The following is an 11,493-nucleotide window of genomic DNA, read 5'->3' on the forward strand; positions in this document are numbered from 1 at the left end:
TATTCATAACTGCAGATGCAGGACCTTGGTCGTGGGAAGCACTCAATATAATTGAATGCTAGTACATTCCAGCGGCACTGGCAGTTCACAGGCAAAAAAAAAAAATCTCATTTATTCGCTTAATGACCCATTAAACCCATGGCCTCTGCTTCTGAACACGTTAGTCTGACTAAGAGAAGGGAAGGCATCCCATTCTATTGGGAAACATCGCATCTAGATGGGCCACAAACACCTTCTCACTGGGAGAAAGTATTGCCTCACAGGTGAGACTCCAGCAAACTGGGAGTTACTGCTAAACTAACGAAGACTAAAATGGTGCTCGTAGTAATTACTGGGACCTAATCCCTTCTCTGCTAGTTGCAGGGCATGACTCCTCAGAGTTAGGCAACAAGTCGGCCATCTCTCCTGTTTTAGAGGGCCCTCCTTCCTCATCCTCAGAGTCTTCAGGCATTGGACAGAGGCAATGGAGAGGCTGTGGGATGTAGGAACGCAGGTTTGTGATGGGTAAAGGAAGCCCATACTCTTGAGCAGCCTTCTCCCTGGACTTCTGAGTTTCTTGGGCAGTGAAAGAAGTGGACAGACGTTGACCTAGGCCTCGCTCAATCCGTGTACCTGCAAAAGAGGGTTTGGTCAGGCTCAGCTGTTAAGAGCTGGTTACTGTTCTTACAGAGGACCCAAGTTCCGAGTCCCAGCTCTGATATCAGACGGCTTACAACTGCCTGTATCTCTTTATCTGGGAGGATTTGCATTCGTTTACATATACCCACAGATGCACAGATATACACATAATTTAAAATGAAAATAAATCTTTAAAAAATAAGTAAGCCAGGCATGGTGGCACACAATTTTAATCCTAGCACTTGGGAGGCAGAGATAGGTGGATCTCTGTGAATTTGAGGCTAGCCTGGTCTACAGAGTGAGTACCAGGACAGCCAGGGCTGTTATTCAGAGAACCCTTGTCTCGAAAAATATAAGATAAGTAAAAGGAGGGGCTGGGCTGGTCATTACCCAACCCAGGGAGTAATGACTTCCCAGTCACTCCCTTAGGACCTGGTCTCAACTTACCAGAAATGGTGTTTTCTAGAAGAAAGCCCAAAAGACCCGCTAGAAAAATGGGTTCTGCCAGCAAAGAACGCAGGAACATATCCAGGGGGCTCCAGCCTACAAAGGATTGGGCCAGGCAGGAAGGTAACTGATACTGTCCAAGGCAATATGTCTTCCCTTTCAGACCTAAGTTAAGTCTTGGACCAGGGACAGGTTTCACTAAGCCATCATTCCATCCCACTACAGGGTGTTCCTCTACAAACTCCCTTTCCCTCACTCAGGCCCTTCCCATAGGATCCCTCTTAATACCATGTTTTCTTTTTCTCGTTGTTGTTTGTTTTTGTTGTTGTTCTTGTTGTCTCGAGACAGGGTTTCACTATAGTTGTGGAGTCTGTCCTGGAACTAGCTCTTGTAGACCAGGCTGACCTCAAACTCACAGAGATCTGCCTGCCTCTGCCTCCCCACCGCCCGGCAACACCATATTTTCTAAGCACCCACATACCCTCCGGATTCCTATTGTTCAAGGCTCCCTTTCTCTGGACAGTTTGGGATTAAAAAGCCCTGTTTCTTCCACTTGACCTTTGGTGCTCTAACCTGAGTCTCAACACTTCAGTCCTACAACACTTTGGGCCGGGTAATTTTGCTATGAGGACCTTCCAGTGCATTAAAGGATGTCTATCAACCTCTCTAAGCACCAAATGCCTGTAACAATCCCTTTTCTCACCGGATGTGGTCGCACATGCCTTTAATTCCAGCACTCAGGAGGCAGAGGCAAGAAGACTCTGAGTTCAAGGCCAGTCTGGTCTACAAATCAAGTTCCAAGACATCCTGGGTGGTTACACAGAAAAACCCTGCCTCAAAACAAGCAAACAAACAAAAACAATCCTCTTTCTCCCATTTTGTGACATCCAAAAAAAAAAGTCTCCAGACATTGATAAATCTTCCACATGGAACAAAACTTGAAAACCACTTCTCTGGATTAAACCATGCCGTTTGCGGCTCTCAGGATATGCTACTTCTGTCCCATAATTCTATCCTTTATCTTTGTGTATTGTGGAAATGTGACCAAGAATGACCTTATCAGCTATCCCTGTGGCTTACATCATAATCTTGTCACTTGGGAGTCTGAAGCAGGAGGATTGCCAAGAGTTTGAAGTCAGACAAGTTTCCAAAAGGAGACCCTGTCTCTCACACAGAGAAATGGCCTTTGCCAAATAGGTTTAAGTTTTTCCATCCTCAAAGACCGATTCAGTCCTACTGAATCACCTCAGACAGAAGCTACTCTTGACAATGAGTGCCATGGGTCCTTAGCTTTTGTTTTTTTCTGGGCCACTCTGTGGACCCCTGACCAGCCTGGAACTCACTGTGTAGACTACTGGCCTCAAACGTGCAGAGGTCCCACCGGCTGGGGTTTAAGGCATGGTCTGTCATGCCCTATTCACAGTTCTTGTCTTAACCTTCCTTGTCCTGCTCCTGAACAAATCCCCTCCTTCATACCACTGTACCACCCAAAAGCACTTTTGTGTCTTGACCTAATTAGCTTTCTTTAAAAAATTTGTTTGAGGGGAGGAGTTTTGTAACTGGCCAGGCTGAACTGTCAACTTGTCACGGCCTAGAGTCACCTGAGAGGAGAGTCCCAACTGAGGAATTGCCTAGATTAGATTGGTTTGTGAGGAAGTCTGTGGGGGAATTGTCTTTATTGGTGATTAGTTTAGTAGTAGGGCCTGGCCCACCATAGGCACTACCATCCCTAGACAGGTGGTCTTGAACTGTATAAGAAGTTAGCTGAGCATAAGACAGCATCCTCCATGGTACTTCTTTGGCTGTGAAGTGAGTTCCTTCTTTGGAGGGAACGCTGTGTAGATTAGCAAGCAGACCTGCCTTAAAGATTTTGCCTTGAGTTCCTGCCATGGCTTCCCTCAAGAGGATGAAATGTGGTCTGGAATAAACCTTTTCCTCCCCTGAGTTGCCTTCGATCTGACTGTTTTACCACAGCAACAGAAATAAGCCAAGACTCAAGAGCACAAAAGCAGGAGCATTGTGCTCAACGAACGTTTGTTAAATAAATGAATGAAGTGCATACAAAATCTCATTGTGAGAACAAGAATTCAGAGAGCCTAAAGCAGTGGTTCCAACCTCCCTAATGCTGTGACCCTCATGTTGTGCTGGCTCCCAAACACAAATCTTATTTCTTTGTTTGTTTTTGTTTTTTTGAGACAGAGTTTCTCTGTAGCTTTAGAGCCTGTCCTGGAACTTGCTCTGTAGACCAGACTGGCTTCAAACTCACAGTGATCTGCTTGCCTCTGCTTCCAGAGTGCTGGGATTGGAGGCATGAACCACTATCACATGGCCCATAAATTACTTTCATTGCTACTTCATAACTGTAATTTTGCCACTGTTGTGAGTCATAACGTAAACATCTATGGTTTTTTTTTATCTTTCTTTTTCTTTTTCTTTTTTTTTCTTTCTTTTTTTTTTTTTTTTTTTTTTGGTTTTTTGAGACAGGTTTTTCTGCAGCTTTGGAGCCTGTCCTGGAACTAGCTCTTGTAGACCAGGCTGGCCTCGAACTCCCAGAGATCTGCCTGCCTCTGCTTCCCAAGTGCTGGAATTAAAGGCGAGCACCACCACTGTCCGGTAAATATCTGTGTTTTCTGATGGTCTTAGGCAACCACTGTGGTCATTGGGGGTCATTCGAACCCCAAGGAGTCATGACCTACTGGATGAGAACCACTGATCTAAAGCCTCAATCCCACTCCTTTTTTTCTTCTCCACTCCACCTACCTGTGTTGAACTCTGAGGCTTCCCAGAGCCACCTTGGCAGAAGCAAGGCCATAAAGATGGAGAAGCCCACAATGAAGACATTTCGCCCAGAGTCAATGTCAGCCAGGTGGAAGTTGGAGAATCCAGCAGACAGAACCACAGCCTGGGTCACTCCCAGCACCCCACCTGCCCTCATGCAGAAGAAAACACAGTGGTAGGAAGAGGGCAAAGCTCAGGGTTTGTAGGACAGGCAGGTTGTAATGGAGAAAAATAACCACTAGGCTTGTTTGTGATTCATCAAGAAACTCAGTTGGGCTGAGAAAACAAGAGCATATGTCCATATCCATTCAGAGAAGCTATTTAGAAAGAAAGGGCACAGCTTAGCAAACTGGCTGGGCCAAATAGTATTCTAATACCTGTCTTCGCATCTATTCACTTACCAAGCACAGGCAGTGGGATGTTGATGAATAGCTGAGCCAGCCTTGGGGAGAGCCCAAGACCCACGCAGAATAGCCCCACCAGGTGGGCTACTTGCCGCGAACCAGTCTGCATGAAGAAGAGACACTAGAGAACACAGCCGCCTCCTTGGGCTGTACCAGATCTTTGCTTGGCCCACTTCATTTCATCCTTCATATCCCAGCTTAAATGTGACCCTCCTAAGCCTCCCAGCCACTCTATCCAAAGGTACCTCCTTTGCTCAGTCCATACACCACTGCTTTCATGACCGTGTTTACCACCCTCAAACTATGCTATATACTTCCTTTTTACGAAGTCCCCAAGAGAGCAGGGCTTTCTCTGACTCATTCTTCAACTGTAATGAGCCTTGGCGGAGCTCCCAATTCACCTGACGCACAGATTTCCTGTCCCTCTACATTCACAGCATTTTGTACTTCTAGGCACCTCCCTCAGTGAACTGCCTGACTGAGGGCTGGCCCGGCTGACAGTCTATCAGTATGAGCTCCTGCCCTGGTACCACCAGTCCCCTCAGTCCTGTCTCAGATCCACGTACCTGGAAAAGACTCACTGTGCCTACGTTAGGGAAGCTGGATGCAGTGCCCAGGGGGCTCCCCAGCAGCCCTGCCAGCACACTGCCCAGCCCCTCCAGGCTCAGCCCTCGATTGCAGGCGTGTGGTGGTGGAGGAGACAAATGCAGCAGCTGGCCACACAGGGCATAGCAACCCAAGGAACTGGTGGAGGCTGCCAAAGCCATGGTGATGCCTGCAGCCAGGGCCCTGGGTGTCAACAAGGGCCAATCCCACTCACCTGAGAAAGAAGAAGGAGTCATCTATAGTCATCTGCAGACTCAAGCCTGGAGCATCCCTCTGCCTCTAAATGCCTGTACCACAAGAATCCCAGATGCGCTCTAGCATTTCGGGATAATACTGTTGGGCAAAACCACTGAACTCTAAAGACCTTCTCTTTGCTATGATCTACGAGGTCATCCTTGATCTCAGACTCTCAGTTCTGTTCCTAGTCTCATTCCTTATCACATTCCACCTTACTTCAAACACATTAGCTTTGTTTTAGGGACCGGACTTGCTGTGTTCCTGGCAACCACAGGGCCCTTTCCTATGCTGTTTACCTAGTACACTCCCGAGTCCTGTTTACCTACTGTCTCCTGTCTCCTGTCCAACTAGCTCCTATTCTCCCCACCTCTTACATCTCATCTCACTTCTTCAAGGGTCATTTCTCCCACCACATTCTTCAAGCGTGGTGATGCCTCCCTGTAATTACAACACTAGCAAAGTACAGGGAGTTTAAGGCCATCCTTGACTACAAGGCAAGTTCAAGGTCAACTTAGGCTATGTGAGAGCTTATCTCAAAAGGGGGGGGATATAAGAACTGGGGGATGGGGAGATGTGCTGTGAGATGCTCTCTTCTGGACATGACATGACAATCGCACTCATGAGCTCACAGCGGCTACCGTTACCTGTACAAGACTTGTACGAGAACAAGCCATTCGAGACCCAAACGTGGAAGCAAGAGTGCGGTAAAAGTTCATGAGGCCTCACCCCTAGCTGAGGAGCTAGGTGATAGCTGCTGGGGAAGGGGTGTAAACCCTAGTAGGTTGCCCTTGCTCCAGTAGATGGCTCCACACCCATGCACATACAGGCAGCACTAATCAGACTCAGTGAATCATTTTTCTGAAGGACATGAAGATGGGATGGGGATGTGTTGGAGGCAGTGGGAGGAAAGGTCGGATATGATCAAGATGTATTGTATACATGTATGAAACATGTCAAGAAATAATTTAAAATATATCTATGCCTATCATGTGCTGAAGGCCTAGTCAAAACTCAACAGGCCATTATTAAACTGTTAATGAAGGGGGCTGATGTGGAGTCCAGTGTAAAGCCCTTGCTGAGTATGCGAGTATGCACAAGGCTCTAAATTGATGGACCCTACTATTATGACAAATAAACATGGATGACAAAATTTCACATACGCTGACTCCAAGGCAGTAACTCTACAGTTAATAACAGAAATGTCCACGGGGGCTGATAATGTAAACTTGCTAATTGGTTAGAGATCTCAAGAGTAAGCAGAGGGATGGAGAGTAAGTATATATGGTATAATATCTCCTGACACTGACCCAAATAATGCACCTGCAGTGAAGTGGGGGGCAACTCCTCAAGTTGGCAGTTTCTCCGCCTGTGTTTTAAGAAAACACAAATTTAATTCAGAAGTGAGAGGTGAGTTCCACTAAATCTTTTATGTGACTATGTGACCTTTTTTTTTTTTTTTTCAGGGTCTCATGAAGCCCAGGTTGGCCTCAAACTTGATATGGTAGCTATGGATGACCTTGAATTCCTGATCCTCCTGTCTCCACTTCCCAAGTATTGGGATTACAGATATATGCTACTTCACCTGACTGAAGTCTATTAAGTTGTGTGTTCAAAGAAATAGAAACCTTTATTTGATCAAGAGAATGGGAGCATAGGAGAAAACCTACCTGGGTGAGGCAGCCAAAACCATGGTGCCTCAGTGGGGTCAGACAGCTGTAGGGAGATAACACTCAGACCCAGAAGGGCAGAGATGATCCACACACAGGCCACAGGGGTAAGCACCTGAAGGACAACACTGGGATGGAAAAGAGCTCCCTCCTCCCCCAGAACCTTCTGAAACTCAGAAGTAGGAGACCAAAGGGACATTCCATGTCAGTCCCACACACTTTTATCCGCTTTGACAGTTTTATATTATATATATACATATATATGTGTGTATATATACATGTATGTATACATATATACATATATATGTGTGTATGTATACATATATACATATATATATGTATATATTATGTTTTGAGATAGGGTCTATGTAGCCCTGACCTGACTGTCCTGTAACTCTCTATGTAGACCAGGTTAGTCTCAAACTTACAGAAATCTGCCTGCCTCTGCCTCCCAAGTGCTAGGATTAAAGGCATGCGCCACCATGCTTGGTTCAACTATTTTATTTATGTTTGGGGGGTGGGCCTAAAGGCCATACGAGGGACTTGGCTTCTGGAGCAGGAGTTACAGGCAGTCATGAGCCACCCACATATGTGGTGGGAGCCAAACTGGGGTCCTCCAGAAGAGCAGCAATGTCTTATGTTTATTGTTCATGTATTTCAGGCTGGGATAAAACTTCCTATATAGCAGAACTTGAACTCCTGAGTCCTTCTGTCTCCCCCTGCCCAGTGTGGAATCACCGGTGAGTGCCACCTCACCTGGCTATGTGCATCAGTCAGCCCTTCTCGCTCCATCTGCCCAGAGCCCCCACGTACCGAAAGGAGCCGGAAGACAGGAATATAAATGTGAGTTGAGGAAGTTGAAGCTGGCCTCCAGGAGCACAGGGGTACCTGGCAGGAACCCAAGTGCTGAGAACAGATCACCATGAGTAGGATGAGTCTAGGAAAGAGAAGGAGCTCTGTGTGGGTCAGAAGCATCAGAACCCTGAAGGACGGCAATGCCGGGGAGCAGAGTATCACAGAAGGAGGTCCCAGGGAAGAAGCTGCTCATGGAAGGGGTAGGGAGGTACTCTGAGGTACCATAGCATGTGACTCTGACTATCAGAGAGACCGAGGGAGTTAAAGGAAAGGCTTGGATCCCAAATCTAAAACCTGGCTACCCCTGCCCAGATGGCTATGGAATCTAATAAGGCAGAAGCTCTGTCGTCCTCCCCAGGTCTGCACGCCCACTGGGTACCATCCCACACCTGTCAGGACTCACTTACAGCAAGGCCAGGCCCCAATGAGCGGAACAGAACTGGGCCACCTCCTTGTGGGCAGAGAGCCCTGCTACAACCAGGCTGGGTGCCAGCACCAGTGGTCCACAGTAGGGAAAAACACGGCCAGGCAACCCTAGAAGTCCTATTGTGCCCTGCAGCAGCCCGGATACCACCACTGCCCCTGACACCTGGTGGAGGAGAGGGGAGGAGAGGAGAGGATGGATAGAAGACGTTCTGTTCAATCAGTTTACTTCAGTCTGGAATTTCTTTTTTTTAAATCATTTATTTACTTTTATTTCATTGGCGTTGGTATTTTGCCTACACGTATGTCTGTGTGAGGGTTCTTGGGTTAGAGACATTTGTTAGCTGCCATGTGGGTGCTGGGAGTGGAACCTGGGTCCTCTGGAAGAGCAGTCAGTGCTCTTAACTGCTGAGCCATCTCTCCAGCCCCAAACTGAAATTTCTAACAAATTCCAAGGACAGGCTTCTGCCTTGCTCCTTCCCGGTAGCATCGGTGTCGGCATAATGGAAACGAGAGTGTCTCCAGGCTGGGATCGCCCCGTCCTGCTGTCTTTTTCCAGGCACTCACCTCTCGGAGAGAAGTGTTCCAGAGCTCCAGGCCATGGCAGCTTGACAGACTACACAGATGCAGTGAGAGGGAGGCTGAAAGTTTGAGGTACAGAGAGGTATAAATGGAATAGAGACTCAGCACTCTCCTGCGCTGATGCCTGGTATGACCCCCCAAGACCTCTCTCTCTACAGTACCCAACAATAGTACTAACTGCCTAGGCTCCAGCACAGACTTCTGCCACTAGCCTGTCTTTACTCTGTACTCACCGTTTCCAGGGGTCTTGGTTGTCAGAGATGGCTTCTGGTTTGTCAGCACCAGTGCAGGGATAAGGAATTCTAAGGATGGAGCCTGGACTAGAGGCAGCCTGTAGAAACGCAGCCGCAGCAGGTTTGGAAACCTAACAGTCAACAGGATTCCCTTGGCTCTTTCCAGGAGCCTCTTCCCTCTCTCGAAGGAGTTTCCCCTCACCTGCTGCCCATCCAGGTTTGCAGGACCGTAGACACACCACAGGAAAAGAAACTGGAAGCCAGAAGCTGACCAGGTGAGTATGAGAGCCCCCCTGGGGGAAGGCTGTGAAGCAGCAGCAGGTGGGAGGCAGAGAGTAGAGATGACAGAACCAGGAAATGCTGGAGAGAGGAGTACAGAGGGGCGAGCTTCAGAAACACCCATCAGTAGGTCTCTCATGACTCATTGACTCCCTCCAAATACCAATTTCAACCAACTCCTGCACCTCTACCTCCTACCTGTAGAGCCAGAAGACAGCTGAGGACCCAGGTGGAAGGCCCACACCGAGAGGCCCATGAGTGGGAAGAGGGATTCTGGAGAGGGGGCAGCAGTGGTGGCCCAGGAGCAGAGGCATCCTGGGAGCCCACAGATAGGAGTGGAATGGAATGGAGAGGTGATCGGCTCATGCTGCCTGGCTGGATGTGTCTTGGCTGCCCCAGGCTAGATGAGTAAAGAAAGAGGTCAAGAGTGTGGGTGGAGTGCACTGACTGTCGCGGGAAGGGGGTGGGGGTGTCAACGAAGCGGAGAGAGAGAAATAAGGGCTTGGGAGCAGGACAGGGCTCTTTCACCTTTGCCCAGCTCTTGAGCAAGTTCCATCAGCCATTAACCTAAGAGCTAAGTTCTGGACCCCTCCCTCAAGAATTTTCACCCATACCCCTGCTTCTACCAGGCTCTGAAATGGAGGGTTAGGGTTAGGGGAGACCTATCCGAACAGCCTGAAGAGATTTGCAAACTCTCCTCTCACCATCAGCATTTAGCATCATCTATTAGGTACACATTCTCCAACCAAACAAAACGTGCACGGCATCAGTTCAAAACAAGAGCCGTACGTAAAAAGCCCACATCCCATAGGACAATGACCACTACATATAACACACTCGCTGTAAAGCAAGAGTAACTAATAGTAATGTCTATTTCAAAATGTGAAATCTTGGGCACAAATAAACCAGAAGGCACTGGAACAGTCTGCCGCCCATGCCCATAAACAGGATCACTGTGGATGAGATAGCTACCTGCCAGTCAATGACATTTACTGGTAATTCAGATGCTGTAAGCAGTATTGACATTGGCAACCTGGTTTTCTAAAATAGTGAGCAAACAATGTTTGGTAAAACATTGAACAAAGTATACATTTACTTTACGTGGAAGTATAATTCCATGAAAATTGAGTTTTTTTGATTTTTGAGATTATTATTTCTGCCTTCCCTTTCCTCCCTCGAAATCCTCCCATATACCCCTCCATCTCACTCTTCAAATCCATGTCCCTTTTTTCACTGTTACTACATGGATATATGTACATACACATATGTATTACTAACTATAACCTACTCAGTCTGTATGTTACTCATACTTCCAGAGCTGACCATTTGGTATATTGGATACCAATTGGCATGCTATTCCCAGACTTACTCCCACTCCCACCATCCCTTTGTTACATTTAATTCTTTGTGGGTTGAGTCCTCAGATTTTTTTTTCTTTCCAAAATGCACAAAAATGTCTCATGTTTGCACTTAAAAAAATAACTTTAGAATCGGCTAGGTGTGGTGACACATGCCTGTATCCCAACACTCTGAAGGCAGATGTAAGTGGAAAGCAAGTTCCATATCAGCCTGAACCTCCTGAGACCATTTCCAATGGCAGCTAACTCCATTTTTAATAGGCGCTAACAGGATTTTAAATGCACGATGTCTTGGAAACTTTATAGTAAAGGTTTTAAGCCCTTTAGGGAGTCTAGCATCCCACTCAAACTGAACAAATGCCAGTAGCATTTCCAAAGACTATACCACCCCCCTCAAAAAAAGCCGAGTGGCGGTGGTGCACGTCTTTAATCCCAGAACTCGGGAGGCAGAGGCAGGCAGATCTCTGTGAGTTCAAGGCCAGCCTGGTCTACAAGAGCTAGTTCCAGGACAGGCTCTAAAGCTACAGAGAAACTCTGTCTCCAAAAAACAAAACAACAACAAAAAAAAGGAGTATATATCACAATGACCCTTGGGGACCCACCAGCCCACTGACCTTACCCCTACCCCTCACTCCCTACACGATCTTTGGCAGTCAGTTAGCAGTCCAAATACACCATAGATTGTTCTTCCACTGATGACCCAGCTCTGGTTCTTCAACACCAGCTACTTCCATGAGTCACCTTGAAGAGGTCAGTAGGGTTTGCATTCTAGGAGTTCAACTGGACATGTTTTGATACGTAAGGATTCACAAGGCTGGTACCCACCCAGGATACGTAACAACGAACAAGGCCTTCCCAGGCCTGGACCAGTCACTGCTTGCTTGTATCTCATGGCAGGCCACATCCCCCAATTTCAGGGCCTCTAAGGTAGTAGGGGCAGGGATGCAGGAACGTTTGAAACAGGAACTAATAACTATCAAACTAACAGGGAGTTTTGAAACAGAGT

The 11,493-nt window shown here is 47.3% G+C and overlaps 1 protein-coding gene across 3 annotated transcripts; it reads right to left on the reverse strand.

Moving 5' to 3' along the window:
• Positions 1–84: 84 nt before the first annotated feature.
• Positions 85–11,454, reverse strand: Slc23a3 (solute carrier family 23 member 3). Of its 3 annotated transcripts, none has more exons than XM_048459267.3 (12): positions 9,328–11,454; positions 9,053–9,210; positions 8,851–8,948; positions 8,603–8,676; positions 8,020–8,201; positions 7,571–7,663; positions 7,432–7,434; positions 6,758–6,803; positions 4,245–4,350; positions 3,826–3,990; positions 1,066–1,161; positions 85–612 (listed from the first exon to the last, which is right to left on the reverse strand). In XM_048459267.3, the coding sequence occupies exons 1-12, from the start codon at positions 9,493–9,495 to the stop codon at positions 329–331; spliced, it is 1,473 nt and encodes a 490-aa protein (XP_048315224.1). In that variant the 5' UTR covers positions 9,496–11,454; the 3' UTR covers positions 85–328. The 3 variants fall into 3 exon arrangements, with proteins under 3 accessions (XP_048315224.1, XP_048315221.1, XP_048315222.1); XM_048459264.3 differs by lacking the exon at positions 7,432–7,434 and adding an exon at positions 4,814–5,067 and having other exon boundaries at positions 6,758–6,872; positions 7,571–7,694; XM_048459265.3 differs by lacking the exons at positions 3,826–3,990; positions 7,432–7,434 and adding an exon at positions 4,814–5,067 and having other exon boundaries at positions 6,758–6,872; positions 7,571–7,694.
• Between the last annotated feature and the right edge of the window lie 39 nt (positions 11,455–11,493).

The sequence above is a fragment of the Myodes glareolus genome, chromosome 1 (genome assembly GCF_982192425.1).
Source record: "Myodes glareolus chromosome 1, mMyoGla1.1, whole genome shotgun sequence".
NCBI classification, from domain to species: domain Eukaryota; kingdom Metazoa; phylum Chordata; class Mammalia; order Rodentia; family Cricetidae; genus Myodes; species Myodes glareolus.

What these genes read in the sequence shown, in the direction of transcription:
- Slc23a3 (XM_048459264.3), bottom strand. Translation starts at nt 9,495, where the DNA reads ATGAGCCGATCACCTCTCCATTCCATTCCACTCCTATCTGTGGGCTCC. An exon ending in GTTTTGGCTGCCTCACCCAG is followed by an intron (nt 5,068 to 6,757) that starts GTAGGTTTTCTC and finishes CTTCTTTCTCAG; the next exon opens with GTGAGTGGGATTGGCCCTTG. An exon ending in TCTAGAAAACACCATTTCTG is followed by an intron (nt 613 to 1,065) that starts GTAAGTTGAGAC and finishes CCTCTTTTGCAG; the next exon opens with GTACACGGATTGAGCGAGGC.